Genomic DNA, 15,835 nt, shown 5'->3' with positions numbered 1-15,835 from the left:
TCGGCAATTGATTAATGAACAACCACTAATCAGCGTACGGAATAAAGCATTTCCTCAGCCAGGCTGACACCAACAACCTTACACCCAAACAAAGCTACTCGAGACGGCGGAACTGCGAAAAATGTCGCTTGAGAGCTGGTCCCTCAAGTGAACGTTGTATCAGATAGACGTTTTTTCCATTCAACACAGCGAAGATCAAGACAGATCTACGATTGCGTAGTAAACTCGCCCATCCGTCATCACAGTTCTAGTCGTATGCAGAGCATCCAATTGCTAATCGAACTAAGCTCATATTGTGTAGACACTTGTCATTGATAAGTACTACTACTAATACTCTGTAAATATATACATATATATCAACCAAAATATGTCGTTAAAAAAAGCTATAAACTACGTTGAAAAAAATCAAAACGAAAAGGGGGTATCAAAATGGCGAAATCATCCACAACTATGGAGAATAAAGACCCAGATGTGAAAAAAGCGACCCTTGTGTGACCGCCCAATCCAAACTCCTTTTCATCTCATATGTGGGATTTTGTTTTCTCCCAAACGTGAACGCTCAAAATCTTTCTTCTCTTTCTGTTTCTTTCCTTCTCTTCTTCACTCCCCCATCCTCCTCGTCTTGGGACTCTTCTTGGGCGGCTGCTGATTATTAAATCCATCGCTCGTCCTCGCCCTCTTCAAATTGCCCTGGGGATTATTGTGATGTTGTCCTTGTCCTCCCGTTCCAGCACCCCCCATGCTGCTTTGGCTCGCCGCACTACTACCCGCCATACTCGCCTTCTTTGCAAGTCTAGCCGCCTCGCGGACGTCCGTCACAGGAGAGTTGAAACCACTTCCACCACCCGCCGTCGCCGCGCTACTGCCCGCCTGAATCTCCTCAGCAAGGCGATCCGCAAGTGCAGCGTCGTACTCTCTCTCGCTCGCCCTGACAGCAGTAGGATCCTGCTTTCTCGCCGTCGCCAACAAGTCAACGGACCCGTCATCACTGTCTTCGTAGTCTGATTCGCTGCCCTCTGATACATCAGAAGCAATGGGCGCAATGTTCAAAATCTGCATAGCCGTCGCGGGCCCCCCAGAATCGCTGTCGCTGTCGGGCTCCGAAGACGCATCGGATGCAAAATCGCTGTCTACGTCGCCGGAGGAGCAGGAATCGAGGGGCAGGAACGATGCAGGTGGGAGTGTGGACGAAGGCAGGTTTTTGCGAGATGCCGAAAGAATCTTTTCTTCAATTACCCTGTGCGGGCTCGATCGCGGGGATTCGACTTCGGGGGATTCAGATTGTAGGCGGGAGTTGAGTGCATCTTGGATGGCCTTGGGGTACAAGTGTGACATCCTCCTTGCAGCGCCATGCGATGGCGCGGTAGGAACTTGTGATCTTCTCACATGGATAGAAAAATTATCTTCTGGTTGTACGCCGCCCAGACCAGAGGCTTCGAAATCCATGAGTTCAGGGGAAGTGTTCCCGCTGTCGTCCCTCAAAGCCTCAGGCGAAAAGCCTAGGTCGTCGCCACTTGAAACGGTGCGTGAACCAGCCACAGAATCAACGTCCATGGGCGTAGCGTCCAGAGGGCCTCGGGGCTCAGATAGATCCATGGATGTCTTGGTCTGTGGGGACGTGGTCTGTTTGGCGCCAAGAGGCTGGGTTGTGATGGGTTGGTAATTACCAGGCATAGTGAGGAAAGCACCGTTACGGTCTCCACTCAGATCCGTGCAAAACTTGGCCTTGGTGTAAAAGATCATAGGTCCGTCGTCGCGTCTCCTCGGCTTTGAACTCGAGCTCTGCATAATCGAACTACTAAAGCCAGAAGAGTTTCCAGCAGGATGTGGCTGATAAGAATAATTGGCTGAAGATTCCGCATCGAAAGCGTAATAGTCGTCCTCGTTCTCCGATTCGTCCTTGTGGAAGAAGAGAGGCTTGTAGGCGAACTTGTTCTGCTCCTTCTCGCGCTGCACCCGAGCCTGTCTTTTTGCTTTTTCGGATTCGTCGAGCATGTCGCTGCTGGTGCCGCTGGTGCCCGTCTTCATTCGCTTGAACGGCGAAAGGGAGCCTGTGTCGTTTGGTGAGGCACCGCTCCAATGCTCGGACGAGCTGCCACTGCTGTGCTTGGTGACGTCGAGACCGCCCTTCCATCGAATCTTGCGTCCATCGCGAGACATTTCGAGATGGCTGCTGTACTCGTGCAAGGCATCCTTGACAAACTCGGGGGTGACGTTGAGCGTGTGCAGTTGCGCCATGTTGATAAGCAGGTTGAGGTATATCCACCCGTGGCCGAGAGGTGCATCTCCGGAATTCATGTCTGGTGGGGAGAATCCAAGATGGCGGATGTAGTTCATGTTCTCGGCAGGCACCTGAGCACGGTAAGGATCCAAGTCGAGTGGTCGCGTGGGTCGTTGATCGGGAGACGAACCGGAGCCGGCAAAGTCGTGTTCCTCGATATGTAGACTGGGGCGGAATCCGTGGATAACCTCGTCCTGGGGCGTATCGTTGTCCTCGGCAGCAGCATCGGCACTTTTGTCGTTCCTGATACGTGCTTCGCGCTGGCCCTCGGGCTTGAAGTTTTGTCCAGTTGCTTCGCGCTGCTCACGGTCCGCGGTAGCTGCCGACTGAGCTACCTCCTGCTGCTGCATCTGCTGGGGGTGAGAGCCGGCTGCGGATCGCTTGCCAGCGAAGATTTGCTCCAAACGACGTACGACCATCTTCTTCTTGGACTTGTCTGTCATTGGAACGCTCTTGGTGTTTGGTAGCAAGCCCATGGGGATGTCGTGAAGGTACGACTGGATGGTTTGCTGTTGGCGGCTGTATGCGGACTTGGTCATCTTGCGGCGGTCGGAGTCTTGGTTGGTTGCGGACGAGTTGTGGCCAGAGGCGGAGAGGGAGGCATAGCCCGACTCGGCGAAGCGGGAAGTCGAAGAAGCCGTGTTGTGTGTTTGGAGGGCCGGGGTGTAGGCAGAGATGTCGGCGTACTCGTTGGCGGTGCCTTCGTCGAGCTCGGAAGCGAACTTGCGTAGAGTCTCCTCGAGTTCCTTCTTCTTGTGGTCTGGCAGACCGTGGAACCTCACCTCGAACAGCTTCTCTTCTTGCAGGTGGGCATCGTAGAGCTTCTCGTACTTGCGCAGTTTCTGCTTGAGCTTCTTGTTGGCAACGGTCAGGTCGTCGATAACGCTTCGGAAGTCCTCGGTGCTGCTGCCGTCGGTGCCCATCTGGCCAAGGCCGGGGCGGTATGGGATGGCGGGGTGTGCGTGGGCATACTGCGAGTTTTCGGGCGGTGTCTCTGACGAGGACGAGTTCTGGAGGAAGAAAGGCGGTTCATCTAGACCTCACAGTTAGGCATCGCTCGGCAGCGATGTGGGTGGCTCAAGACTCACTGTCGACAAACGACGACTTGCCGTGGCTGGCCGTGTTGTTGGTCTTCTCGAACCACTGGCCGGCATCGCTGCTCTCGCCGGAACTGGTCTTGTTGGAGAGCAGCTGTGGCGAGACGCTCGACGGCGGATTGGCCTTGTCGCTGGCGAGGTTTGGTGAGCTCTGTGTTGTGGTCGAGGCTTTGACTTTCCGCTTGGACGAGGCGGGCGGGCTGTGGCGGAGGGAGACGGACTGGTGGGCTGGTGGGCGGCGTGGATGGGATCGCGCAGCGGCAGGAATGGTTCCTGGACGCTCGTTCATCATGGCTGCGGTGCAAAGGGTTGGCGGGTCTACTCGGGGAGGATGTTCTCCATGTGCGCTAGGTGGTGAGTGTGAATGCTGCTCGAGTGCTGGGCGGGGCTGTCGAATAGCAAAGTTGGCTGAGGAGATTGTAGGTTAGTGAGTTCGAGGCCATGATGGGCATACATCTTCATGTGGACGCCCGTTTCGATGCTCTCGATTTCCACGATGCCAAGAAACTGCATGGGGATCGAGTGTACCTGGGAGAGAGGCAGCATGTGGCGCTCCCGGGGCTAGAAGCAAGCGACTACCGCCCGCGCAATCGCCGATTGCATCGACTCTCCTAACCCAGAAACTGCCAACCTGAGACCCTTTGCCAGCTCTCGATGCCTCGATGCCCCTCGACATCGCTGATTCATCTCCCAATCGCTGATGGCCGTGGCTTGATGCTGACACCTGTATACATTGCCCCGTCAAGCAACTGCACTGCGCGTCCATGCGACGGGTACTAGACCCGCATCTGGCACTCTGAACACAACAGCACAAGATGCCCTGCCTCCATCGAGATTGCACACAACTAGCTCCGCCTATCCCCTCTAAAAATGAGGTCACTTTTGCAACGGCTGGGACGCGCACATCGATTCCCTGGACCCTGATCTGACCTTGGTTGTTCGGCTTCCTGAGCCTCGCGTGTTTGATTGGCGTCTCTGCTACTGCACTGGAATCGAATGCGCCCTGCTCAATCGCTGTCGGCATCGCCCATCGAGCGGCTGGTCACAAATCAAGGGTCCAGCTGCAACCGCTACGCCAATCCTTCCCTCTCACGCATACGTTGCAAACAGGTCTCGTCAGGCCTGGATACGTCTGGATCCCCAGACGTTTGCCGTCTTGACCGAGCTACTGATCATGACTGCTGCTCGTATCCCAGAGTGCGCTGTGAATATTTTTTGCTCTCACGGGTGGGGTGATGCCACTTTCTATCTAAGATCACCGATTGAGCTCGGATCGCAGATTACTTGTTACAGTAACTCCAAGGCAGGGCCGCTCCGGAAACACCTTCCGGTCAAATCATCGAACTGAAACCCAAATATCGTTTCGTAAGTCTATCAGGTGCACCACAGCATCACCGACACTAGTTACAGACTTAGTGTCCCCATAGTTCGACGGTTTTCGAAGATATGGGAAAGTTGGAGGACATGTTTGTACAGTAAATGCAACATCTGACATCTCATCGAGATCGATTGTGCAATGACGTCGTCGCTAGTGTAGCGAGGGGGAAAAAAAAAGTAGAAACATATAACATAGAAAGGAGGCTCGGTGAAGCGCACCGAAATATATGATATAAAAAGTAGGCTCGGTCAAGCGCGCCGAGCACACGGGTCAAACACCCGTCGATTGCATTTACAAAATCAGATGCGCGCACCCTTACTCCTCAGTACGTTGACGGCAGAGTGACCCGTGTAATTGAGCCATTCGCCCAGTCCACCCATGAACCCACCAACCTTGGTGAGATCTTGTAGTCTATTGTCTAGAAACTGTTCCGTCTCGACAAAGTTGGCCGACTTGTCCTGCGTCATGTACATCTCAGTCGAAGAGTAGATGGCAGAGAGGGTCGCGCGCTTGGTGTACCAGCTGCTATCCACGCTCTGGTCGCCAGACAGGAACCAGACCTCGTCCGCGAGTCTTGCAAGTTCGGCCAAGGATGCCGGGACGTATGTAGGTTGGGCCATAATTGCAAGTGCCTATCAAGTATCAGCTGGCTGACCTTGATTCTCTTCTACTCATCCTCCTACCTCCTGCCATCGATGTATGACGGGTTCATTTGCTCGCAGTCGCGCCAACGTCAAGGTCCTGACTTTGGCGCCGACGCCCATTTTCTTTCCTTGCTCTCCTTGTTCTGGGAACTGAACATTGTTTTGTAGAGCCAGCCGCTGAGTGACGAGATGGTAATTGATCAAATCAAAAACACCTCTGGGAAGCAAATTGGTAGAAACATCGAGATATCCCGCATCTCTTGCACCGAGCTTGAGCGCATCTATAGTAAACCCATGATTTGGTACGTGCGCGTATGCGGAAGAAAGTATCGCAGATTCGGCGGGAGGAAACGGCGGCGGTTGAGCATAGTCATACGAATGGTATGAGCACCGCTGTGTTGAGGCGGCTGCTGGACGAACACATGTTGTTCGAAGTGAGGCTGCTCGGAAAGTCCCGAGCAGCCCGTTGGCTAGTCGTGCGGGTGGCATGTTTGAGGTGCAATTGAAGTTGTTCGGATCATCCGATGCGAACGAGTGCTCTCTTCTCCGGAAATCTGCCAAGACTGAAATCGATCAGATCTCCACGCTAACCTCTCTGACGTCGGTAGTCGATCAATTACAACGTCGAGTTTCAACATCGATCTGCATCGGGACGTGTGTAGGGATAGACCTCGACGGCAAAGATATTGCTCCACGTGGAAATTAGTTACTGTTCCTGGACCCAGGAGATTAGCGAGCTGTGTGGCTTCTTACAGGGCAAGTTCTCGATTTACACGTCAGCACGTGACACACGCGTCGAGCGCGTCTGCCCGCGTACGCTAGTGGCAACACCTAGAAATCCCATCTAGCATCTGCCTGACAGTCCACAAATCCCCTGACATTGCGTACAGACTTCGCCATCCGATCTTCAGGAACCCATCGGTTACCCCGCAAATCTTGGAGGCGACATCCAACGACCGAAAACGCGATTCTCGCAACCCCACGAATCGCACGCGCATCGCGCCTCACGCGTTGCACCGCACCTCTCGGTCGATCGTTTCGCCACAGGTTGGAAAGCAACCCCTTGCTTTTGTCCATACAAGAATTATATACGATTTACAATGGCGCGTGGAAAGAATGTCGAGATCAGCGAGTATGAGCGGAAACGGCAGGAGAATATCGCAAAGACGCAGGCGCTGCTGCGCAACCTGGAGATGGAGGCAGCAGAAGCCGGCCTAGGTCCTACCAGCAAAGCCAAAACCTCTGTACCTTCAAGACCAAAAGTGAAGAAACCCGTGCCGAAGAAGATCAAGCAAGAAGAAGTTGCGCCGCGTAGAACATCTTCCCGATTAAAAGGCATAGTGGCAGACAGTGAGGTCGCAAAGCGGAAAGCAGAGGATGAATACGTCGCATTGCAAGCTGCAGATCGTGCAAAGCGACAGCGCGTTAGTGATGCGTTTAATTTCAGCGACATAGTCGTCGCAGGCAAGGACTGGGATAAGAGTGGAAACTTCCTTTCAGTCGGCCCTGCGGATCCATATGCGCGGACATTCGACTACAATGACGTGAAGGAGACTACAGACAAGGAACTGCGTGCCCTCAGAGAACGCATGAGTGGTCTGACACTATGGGAAGACTTTGAGCCGAATGAGATAAAGATTACACCGGAGCGTATATACTCCATGGGTCTTCATCCTACGACAGACAAGCCCCTAGTCTTTGCTGGCGACAAGCTAGGCAACCTAGGTATCTGTGATGCGAGCCAGAAGGTGGCAGAAGTCAAAGTGGAAGATGACGAAGATGCGGAGAGGGAGGGACCCACCATCACCACATTGAAACCACACACAAGAACCATTCACACCTTCCAATTCAGTCCCCACGATGCGAATGTGCTTTACACGGCCTCGTATGATTCCAGTGTGCGGAAACTAGACCTCGCTAAGGGTGTGGCGGTGGAAGTATACGCGCCGTCTGACAAGGACGAAGAGGCGCCCTTGTCTGGACTCGAAATATCAAAAGACGATGCAAACACACTCTACTTTTCCACACTAGACGGCCAATTTGGCATATACGATATGCGCACGCCCAAGGAAAAGGCAGCGGGCTTGCAAATCTTCCAGTTGAGCGACAAGAAGATTGGAGGTTTCACGCTGCATCCCCTGTACCCTCACCTCGTTGCCACAGCGTCTCTAGACCGCACGCTCAAGATCTGGGACCTGAGGAGGATTAGTGGTAAAGGGGAGAATCGGTCGCCGGCGCTTGTCGGAGAGCATACGAGCAAGTTGTCCGTGTCGCATGCTGCGTGGAATTCTGCGGGGCAGGTAGCTACCGCTTCTTATGACGATACGATTAAGATCCATGACTTTGGTAACTGTGCAGACTGGAAGGTCGGGGTGGAGATGGGGGAGGAGGAGATGGAACCGAGTGTTGTTGTACCGCATAATAACCAGACTGGACGATGGGTTACCATGTAAGTTGCCCGGCTACCCTTTGAAAAGTACTTTTTTTTGCTTACAAGAACTGTTAGATTACGAGCCCAGTGGCAGCAGTCGCCTCAAGACAACGTCCAGCGCTTCTGCATTGGCAATATGAACCGTTTCGTTGATATTTACACGGCGAAAGGACAGCAGTTGGCTCAGCTGGGGGGCGAGGGTATCACGGCGGTGCCGGCTGTTGCAAAGTTTCACCCTACTATTGATTGGGTGGCTGCTGGTACTGCGAGCGGAAAGCTGTGTCTGTGGATGTGAAAGAAGACGGAGAGGAGTTAGAAATGCGAAAAAGGGAACAGAAGGGAAGACGAGACTTGCATTTTGATTTACAAGAGTGAATGCTGGTTATTTTTGGGTTCATGTTTCGTCGTTTTTGATACCCTAGAGGTCTTTGTAGTTGCACTTGCTAGTCTCGTTGCATCTCCTTTTGTTCTTTACGCTTGAGCCATGATAGTTCTATCACGGTAGTTTCGGCTGGGGTACTTGGCCTGCTCTTCTGAATGTTGGGTTAAAGGTAACTTGCCAGGCCGCGCGTCTAGGATCGTTGTCTCAAGTAGTCATCTTCATACTTGATTGCCTTAGGAATGGTGAATGCAAATAATGCACCTGCAGCTCCACTATCGTCACCACGTTTTACCAAACCCCTCCATACAGATAAGAGAGTATGTTAACTTCAGGTTCGTGGTGATAAGTCGTGCAATGGCTCATGATCGTGTTCTTCTTCGTTGCTTGATCTTCCTCGTCGCAGTGAGCTTACAAGTCTCCCGCAGTCTTTGCTATTGCGCGCTTACTAGACTTCTTCGATGCTTGGAAATGTCGACGTAAGCTGTGTTTAATTGCGGAGAAAAGTAAGGACCCTTAGCTTAGACTGCCTAGGTGCTTCTGTCCTCTGATCATTAGAGTTGTACTTTGATTTGCGGAATGGTTGTGACGGCTTTGGCGTCTTTTGCTAGAACGACCGATGTGCTCATTCCGTAACTTGACGTCCACAAGATGTTTCCTAGTTGCACGCTGCCTATCTTCTTGGGTCGTCTCCACATTAGTTGTGTTACTCCACTCTCTGTTCTCGTCCGACGCTACGGTCTGCGAACGTACTCCGAGTAAATGCCTCTCATGCATGAGTCGTAATAGCTTAGTGAATTATTGCATCATCGGAATATCGATTTTGTGCGATACATGCATGTATTCGATCTATTGTTTTTGGAATACCGTGGTATCTGTACTGCGGTACTATTTTTTTCGGCCGAATTAAGCAGTATCTCCATAGTATCGACCGGGGGCGGAGGGTCGGCCCATGCAAAATTCAAAGTACGGTAGCCGCGTGCCTGCCATGAGCAGTCTTCTGTCTGCTGCTGTGAGAGATTTCAGGTACTATCTCCATATGTCAGGTACTGCAACTCGAGCTAAATTCTCCGGAGAAGCTATAAGCTTAATAACGCTCTGTCATTGTAACACAAAGCCATCATCAAGCTGCTACTGGAACGTAACCCTACCTACCGCTTTCCCTTTTTGCGCCTTCTGTTCATGCGACTCCTAAATAACCGGTCGTATCGACTAACGTTTACCCCAAAGGAAGCTGCTGGAGGCAATACGAGATTTGGTGGATCTCGTATCTCCGGATGCGGCGATGGGGACGGTAGTGTAGGAGCACTAAGGTAGCGGGAGTGGCACCAACAGCGGGGATCGTGCAATCCTACGGCAAAACGAGGCTGGCGGAGGTCCTCCTGCTGTGATGAGCGTTCGCCGTGTGAACTAGGTACTTTCGTGGTACTGCGCCACGATGTTGGTACCATGGTACTTGTTCATCGGTGTCGTATACCTAGGTAGACTGTAGCCACCGCCACGCGGAGAGGCTCCGTCGTGCATCACGTGTGTGGTGCGAATACGATGGTAGAAGCAGCTATTCAGTTCGTCTTCACCAAACGCGCAAGCAAACAAGTGCTATGACTATCGGTACCGGAGTGCGGAGTTATTCCAATGCCACCGCCTCAACTTGTGCATACCGCCGCCCGTTATCGCTTAAGCAAGCAAGATGCAAGTGGCTGATGGAGGGGAAGCCTGCACCCGACATGGAACGACCGTATCCAGTCACACAACCAGCCATAACTCCCCCAACCTTGCATCCTCTGGCATTGAGACACGAGGTCACGACCGACAACGAGAAGATGCATATGCTACGGAATACGGTAACGGTACGTCAGGGTCAGAATATGACGTTCCCTTGTCGGACAAGCTTTCAATCGCTCGAATGCGTGTTGATGCAACGCTGCCGGCTAGTCCGATCCCTCTCGCGTCACTGTTTCCAGCGATATTGATTGGGTTGATCATCGCCTGAAACATGCTTAGGGCGGGCTTTAAACGGGCGGGACATTACTGCGAAAGGTATGGTTAACGGAACTGCAGGGACTGTGCAGCGCTGCATCTGCAGCTTGCATACGAGGAATGACGGTGGGGAAAAATAGTCGTGTTACTTTACTTAGCAGATTAGTAGGAATTTGGAAGACGGGCAGAACAAACCCCTCACCATCCGTGTTGTATAAAGGAGTCTGCGAACGGCGCTCACAAAGGGACATCACTCTCAGCAAACTCCCAAAAGCAATTACTACCACTACTAAAAAACCTCCCTTTTCAACCAAAACACTCGGTTCCTCAACTCTGCTCCCCCAAACAACCACCAAGATGAAGTACACAGTCGCCCTCTCTGCCCTCGCTGCCAGCGCCATGGCATGGGAGCACAAGTCCTCTGCCTGCCCCAAGCCCGAGCACACGACGACCGTCACCGTCGGCCAACCCTCTGCGACACCCACCCCACCCGCCAACGACAACGGCTACTTTGGCGTCATCTCGTCACGCTCTGCCTCGCCCATCCACCTTCTCCCCCTCACCGCACGCGGCAACAAGTTCTACCTCGGCGGCGGACCACCCAGCTCCTACTGCCCGGTCGAGTCGGTCGGCGCGGCCAACTGCCCACCGGGCAACACCACTGTCCTCGCTGGCGGCGACCAGACCCTCTCTCTCGGTGTCGTGGTCCCCGGTGGCCAGCAGGTCTATGTTGCGCCTGACGGTGCGCTGAGCTACACCACTGCACACAGCGCGGCCATCCCCGCGGGCAGCGAACAAACAGGCTTCAGCCGGACTGCTCCCGCAAACGGCAATGCGTTCGGGTACCTCAACTTTGACACTGGCTTTGTTGCTTGCCCGGCTGCCAATGTCACAGCGGACGGATACCAGGTCTTTGGCCAGGTTGCCTCGGGTGCCACATTTGGTGACGACTGCTTGGGCTTCAGCGCACTTACCGTTGCGGTTGACCAGCCTGGTGCGTGGCAGTACTAGACTCATCGTCAACACTGGTTATGGTGAAGACGAGTTGGTAATGTCTATTTGATGTAATGGGATGGGATAATGAACAATCATGCGATGGACGGATATGTTTATGGTGTATATACGACGCTCCTTAATGACTTTAATATAATAGTAATGCTTTGGTAAACTCGTCGTTTGCTCATATCGTGCTCTCCAACACCGCTCTGATGCGATTGACTTCTTGCTCAGCCGTGCCTTTGACGCCCACCTGAACAGCCACGGTCTTGTCCCTGCTCTTCATCCCCTTTACGACTTCAACGTCGGATTTTGCGACTCGAAGCGCATCAGCAATAACTTCCCTCACTGCCCTGTTTGCCTCGCCGTCTTTTGGTTGAGCCGCAACGCATATGTCGATACGCTCATCCGATACCGCTGCGATGCCCTCGCGCTCTGCACTGACCCCAGGCTTGACATGACACAGCAATTGGACAGTGCCTGTGCAGTCCCTCGCGGACTTTTTAGCCGCGAAACGGATCGCGGGAACGGACATGGACGGCGTCGGGATTAAGACGAGATGGAGCGCATGTGACTGCGATGACAGGTGTGTAAGAATGGTCAGCTGGCTTCGCGTCTAGGTAGGTGACGCGGCTGAACGTGCTGCCCAAAGCCGATTGCAGCCGACCAATCGCGCCCCCGAGTGGCTTGCCCAAACACCTGCCAACTGTAATGCCTGCGAGAACAGAACACACACTGCATACCTACTCACAGTCTCCAGACACAGAAACATTTCTCCAGTTCTAGGGAATCCGAAAATGCCACGTTGCTACCGATGACCCCGTCCGACCTACCTAAAGCGACATGGCGGCAAGTTGCGGTAGTGGGGGCTTTCTTACGGTACCAGTCCCCTAAGATAAAGACTACTTCCCCTAAGTGATAAATTTGACGAGAGCCTCATCGATGTTTCCCTTAAGTACAGGTGTACACGATGGAACGAAAATTCAGCGACACACAATTACCTAAGAGCTTGCGCGCTCCAGAGATAAAAGCCAGACCGCCTGCACCCATTCTGTAGTTTTGTATTTCCATAATTTTTCCTCGATTCGATACCAGACCGAATTGAGTTGAGCGTGTATATTGTACGCATTGCGATATAAGCACCTTTTCTGCACTGCTAGCTAAGCTTGTTACTTTGATAATCGCTATAGAGGTTAATCACAAAAGGTAAGAGATGACAGCAGTTGCTTTTTATGACGTGGTTCACCATGTGGTGGTTGGTTATCTGGAAGTCGCACTTCTGCGACCAACGACGCACAAACAAAGCCCTTTCTCTGCACCACCTCGTGCAACAAACCCGCTTGCGAATAATAATACTAACGCCATTTACAGCACAATGACTTCCGCACCCACAATACAGCCCAAGTTCCTGCCAAACAGGCATGACCTAGGCATCGTCGCGGTCGGCTTCAGCGGCGGCCAGGTAAGCCAGCCTTCCCACCGCACCCATCTTATCTAGACCAAACAACCAACAATGCATCCCACCAGCCCAAAGCCGGCGTCGACGCCGCCCCCATGGCCCTCATTGAAAACGGCCTCATCAAGCAACTGGAAGAAGACCTGGAATTCAAAGTCACCTACGACGGTCAAGTGCACAACTACACGGAGCTGCAGCCCTCAGACGACCCAGACTACCGCGGCATGAAGCGACCAAAGTTCGCCTCGGCAGTCACAAAGCAAGTCAGCGATCAAGTCTATGCTCACGCCTCGTCAGGAAAATTGGTGCTGACGCTCGGTGGTGACCACTCGATTGCCATTGGCACCGTTTCTGGTACCGCCAAGGCTGTGAGGGAGAGACTGGGCAAGGATATTGCGGTTATTTGGGTCGACGCACATGCCGATATTAACACGCCTGAGACGAGCGATTCAGGCAACATTCATGGTATGCCCGTGTCGTTCTTGACAGGACTGGCGACGGAGGAGCGGGAAGATGTGTTTGGCTGGATTAAGGAGGAGCACAGGCTGAGCACGAAGAAACTGGTTTACATTGGTGAGTTCCTCGTCCCTGGTATGGAGTTCATGTGAGATGGGAGACTGACACCTTGCAGGTCTTCGGGATATTGATCGGGGAGAGAAGAAGATTCTGAGGGACCATGGCATCAAGGCCTTTTCCATGCACGACATCGATAGGCACGGTATCGGCAAAGTCATGGATATGGCGTTGGGTTGGATTGGTAGCGACACGCCCATTCATCTCTCGTTTGACGTCGACGCTCTCGACCCCATGTGGGCGCCTAGCACCGGTACTCCTGTCCGCGGCGGTCTGACTCTCCGCGAGGGTGACTTCATCGCCGAGTGTGTTGCCGAGACTGGTCAGCTCATCGCGTTGGATCTCGTCGAGGTCAACCCCAGTCTTGACGCTGAGGGTGCTGGAGACACGGTCCGCGCGGGTGTTTCGATTGTTCGTTGCGCGCTTGGTGATACGCTTTTGTAAGCTTGTTTCGATTTGTGGAGTTCTTTAGGCCTTTGATTGGGGGATAGACATAGATGGTACTCGTAGATGATTAATTACGCAAGTTCACATCGCATTCGCATTAGCCGTCGGTAGGTAGACGTAGACGCTGGCATGGCAACTACTAAGATATCCACGAGAGCATTCGTGGATCTGATAGACGTGCAGGGTAACTACATCTACATTGGTGATGTTGATAGTTCTCTTTGTGGCTTATTGTCGCAGCCTGTCCTGCTTGCTTGCGGAATGTACTTGTCAGTGTGGGAGTGCATGTGTCAGTGATAAACAATAGTGAGGCAACTACCAGGACAGCTACAGGAACAATCGAAGGTATAATAGATAGGTAGGGCAACTACTATGACAGCTACGGAAACAATCGAAGGTCTAATAGGTATGCAGGGCAACTACTTCCACGTTGAACATGCGAGTAGAAGGCCTTACTGCTTGTCGTCGTAGTCACTCAATTGCAAGTAAGTAACGAAGCAGCTGCTCAGCAGTGGCTGCCAACTCTAGAGATGTGATATATTGATTTCTGCCCGTGGTGTTCTCTCTTCTTTTCTTCAGCTAAAGGCGACGGAACAAAGGTATGTCAACGTTTCTCTCCCTTCACTACCCATGCCCTATCAAGCAAGATACACTACATCAAAACGTTGATGCTGCTTCAAAATGCTAATTTGTACAATGTTGTTATAGCTAGTTCCAATTTAAGATGTCCGCTCCCAATTGCAACTGCGGTTCGGGCCTATGGGCCACTATAGGAATCAATCTTGTCAGTAGTGGCATTTTCTTGTGCCTGTGCTTTTTAGGCACAGCTGTCTTGGGCTGGTGGTTCGGCCTGAGTTGGCCTTGGGAGAAGGCCAAGAGAAAGGCCTTCATGAAAGACCTCGAGGCGGCCAACGTCAAGTTGGCAAAGACTGCGGAGGGGAAGAGGTTGAAGACGGCGGAGAGGAAGTTGGGGGAGGAGGTGGTGCTGCGGGCCGAGGAGAAGAAGGGGCTGATGTCGCGGATCGCCCTTGAGGAGAAGAAGGTCTCTGACCTTCAAAAAGAGTTGGAAGAGGCGAAAGCCATGGGCTTCGTCTCGGCATCCGGGCTTGGCGCCGCTGGCCCATCGACCCTCCGAAAGCGCAATCCGTCCTAAGTATATTTTCCCTTCATCCTATGTATCACTTTTCTTTTGTATCCCTTATATCTTTTACTATTTCCCTTTCATAACATGTAACATCTTCTTTCTGTATCCCTTACATCTCTTACTATTGTCATTCTTATGGGCCTTGTCCCCCACCTCCCCGCGGTTAGGCCTGGGGCCACTCCCAAGGATGAAAGGGAGTGGTGCAAACGGGGGCTATTCTTACTCACCATCTACAATACATCCAAGAGCGAAGCTCGTCGCAGCTCGTACCTCACTTCTTCCGGTTTGGCGGAGACATTCAGAATACGCAATCAGCAGGCCTATCCGCGAAGCTGTTGTACCCTTCAGCAGCAGCTGAACCACCTTTCTCGGCCTTCACCATCCACTATGTCAACTCCCGAGGCTACAAACGTTCCGGGAAAGCTCCTCCTCACAGGCGTTGTCGTCTTCAGCCGTGGCCCGTGTTTGAACACTCAACGTCTCTCAGCGACCATGTCGTCTCGAAATAGCAGGCTTCCAAATCTGTACCAGCACCGGAAGCACATCAAATCAGCTGTGGAAGAATGCAATGTAGCTTCATACCTGGTCAAAGCCTTCACTACCTCACTCCCGCGACCACCGCAACCACAGCCACAGCGCTCTTCCAATGGCTCACCCGCAACTCAAACTGTTCGTACAACCAACACTCCCAGCGCTTTTGTACCACAGCCACAACAACCTCTAGCTGTTTCACTGGCTCGCATGCAAGTCGCACCATCCATACCAACAGTCGGTATCGCGCCTTGATATCCAAATGCTTCCGGTGTTGACGCTGCTGGCTGCTGTCTGGCACACAGTCGTTGCAAAGCCTTCACAATTCCTCTGGTCAACGCATCAGAAACCAAGACTTCATTCCAAAAACCCTGGTACGAGATCGGTGCTCATCTCTGGATCATGTATGTAATCACTAGATAGAATAGTTAGCATAGATAGTATAGATAGTATAGGTAGCTTGTACCATTTAGAAAAGACCAACAAGATTCTCAGCCA

The 15,835-nt window shown here is 52.5% G+C and overlaps 6 protein-coding genes across 6 annotated transcripts; 4 read left to right on the top strand and 2 right to left on the bottom strand.

Annotated features, from left to right (window-relative positions):
- Window positions 1–600: 600 nt before the first annotated feature.
- Window positions 601–3,670, bottom strand: J4E82_007010 (uncharacterized protein; the record flags this gene model as incomplete). Its single annotated transcript, XM_051733259.1, has 2 exons — window positions 601–3,314; window positions 3,370–3,670. The coding sequence occupies 2 exons, from the start codon at window positions 3,668–3,670 to the stop codon at window positions 601–603; spliced, it is 3,015 nt and encodes a 1,004-aa protein (XP_051587004.1).
- A 1,385-nt stretch (window positions 3,671–5,055) lies between these two features.
- J4E82_007009 (uncharacterized protein) lies at window positions 5,056–5,520 on the bottom strand (the record flags this gene model as incomplete). Its single annotated transcript, XM_051733258.1, has 2 exons — window positions 5,056–5,388; window positions 5,440–5,520. The coding sequence occupies 2 exons, from the start codon at window positions 5,518–5,520 to the stop codon at window positions 5,056–5,058; spliced, it is 414 nt and encodes a 137-aa protein (XP_051587003.1).
- Window positions 5,521–6,500: 980 nt separating this feature from the next.
- J4E82_007008 (uncharacterized protein) lies at window positions 6,501–8,126 on the top strand (the record flags this gene model as incomplete). The annotated part of the gene is made up of 2 exons (XM_051733257.1): window positions 6,501–7,849; window positions 7,907–8,126. 2 exons carry the CDS (start codon window positions 6,501–6,503, stop codon window positions 8,124–8,126), a joined length of 1,569 nt encoding a protein of 522 aa, XP_051587002.1.
- Window positions 8,127–10,547: 2,421 nt separating this feature from the next.
- J4E82_007007 (uncharacterized protein) lies at window positions 10,548–11,201 on the top strand (the record flags this gene model as incomplete). Its single annotated transcript, XM_051733256.1, has 1 exon — window positions 10,548–11,201. The coding sequence occupies one exon, from the start codon at window positions 10,548–10,550 to the stop codon at window positions 11,199–11,201; it is 654 nt and encodes a 217-aa protein (XP_051587001.1).
- A 1,360-nt stretch (window positions 11,202–12,561) lies between these two features.
- Window positions 12,562–13,659, top strand: J4E82_007006 (uncharacterized protein; the record flags this gene model as incomplete). The annotated part of the gene is made up of 3 exons (XM_051733255.1): window positions 12,562–12,648; window positions 12,714–13,215; window positions 13,274–13,659. 3 exons carry the CDS (start codon window positions 12,562–12,564, stop codon window positions 13,657–13,659), a joined length of 975 nt encoding a protein of 324 aa, XP_051587000.1.
- Window positions 13,660–14,386: 727 nt separating this feature from the next.
- On the top strand, window positions 14,387–14,815 carry J4E82_007005 (uncharacterized protein; the record flags this gene model as incomplete). The annotated part of the gene is made up of 1 exon (XM_051733254.1): window positions 14,387–14,815. The coding sequence occupies one exon, from the start codon at window positions 14,387–14,389 to the stop codon at window positions 14,813–14,815; it is 429 nt and encodes a 142-aa protein (XP_051586999.1).
- Between the last annotated feature and the right edge of the window lie 1,020 nt (window positions 14,816–15,835).

Source organism: Alternaria postmessia, assembly GCF_024291825.1.
Source record: "Alternaria postmessia strain BMP 2775 chromosome Unknown scaffold_44, whole genome shotgun sequence".
Taxonomy (NCBI): domain Eukaryota; kingdom Fungi; phylum Ascomycota; class Dothideomycetes; order Pleosporales; family Pleosporaceae; genus Alternaria; species Alternaria postmessia.
This window is presented reverse-complemented; position numbering and strand designations above follow the sequence as displayed.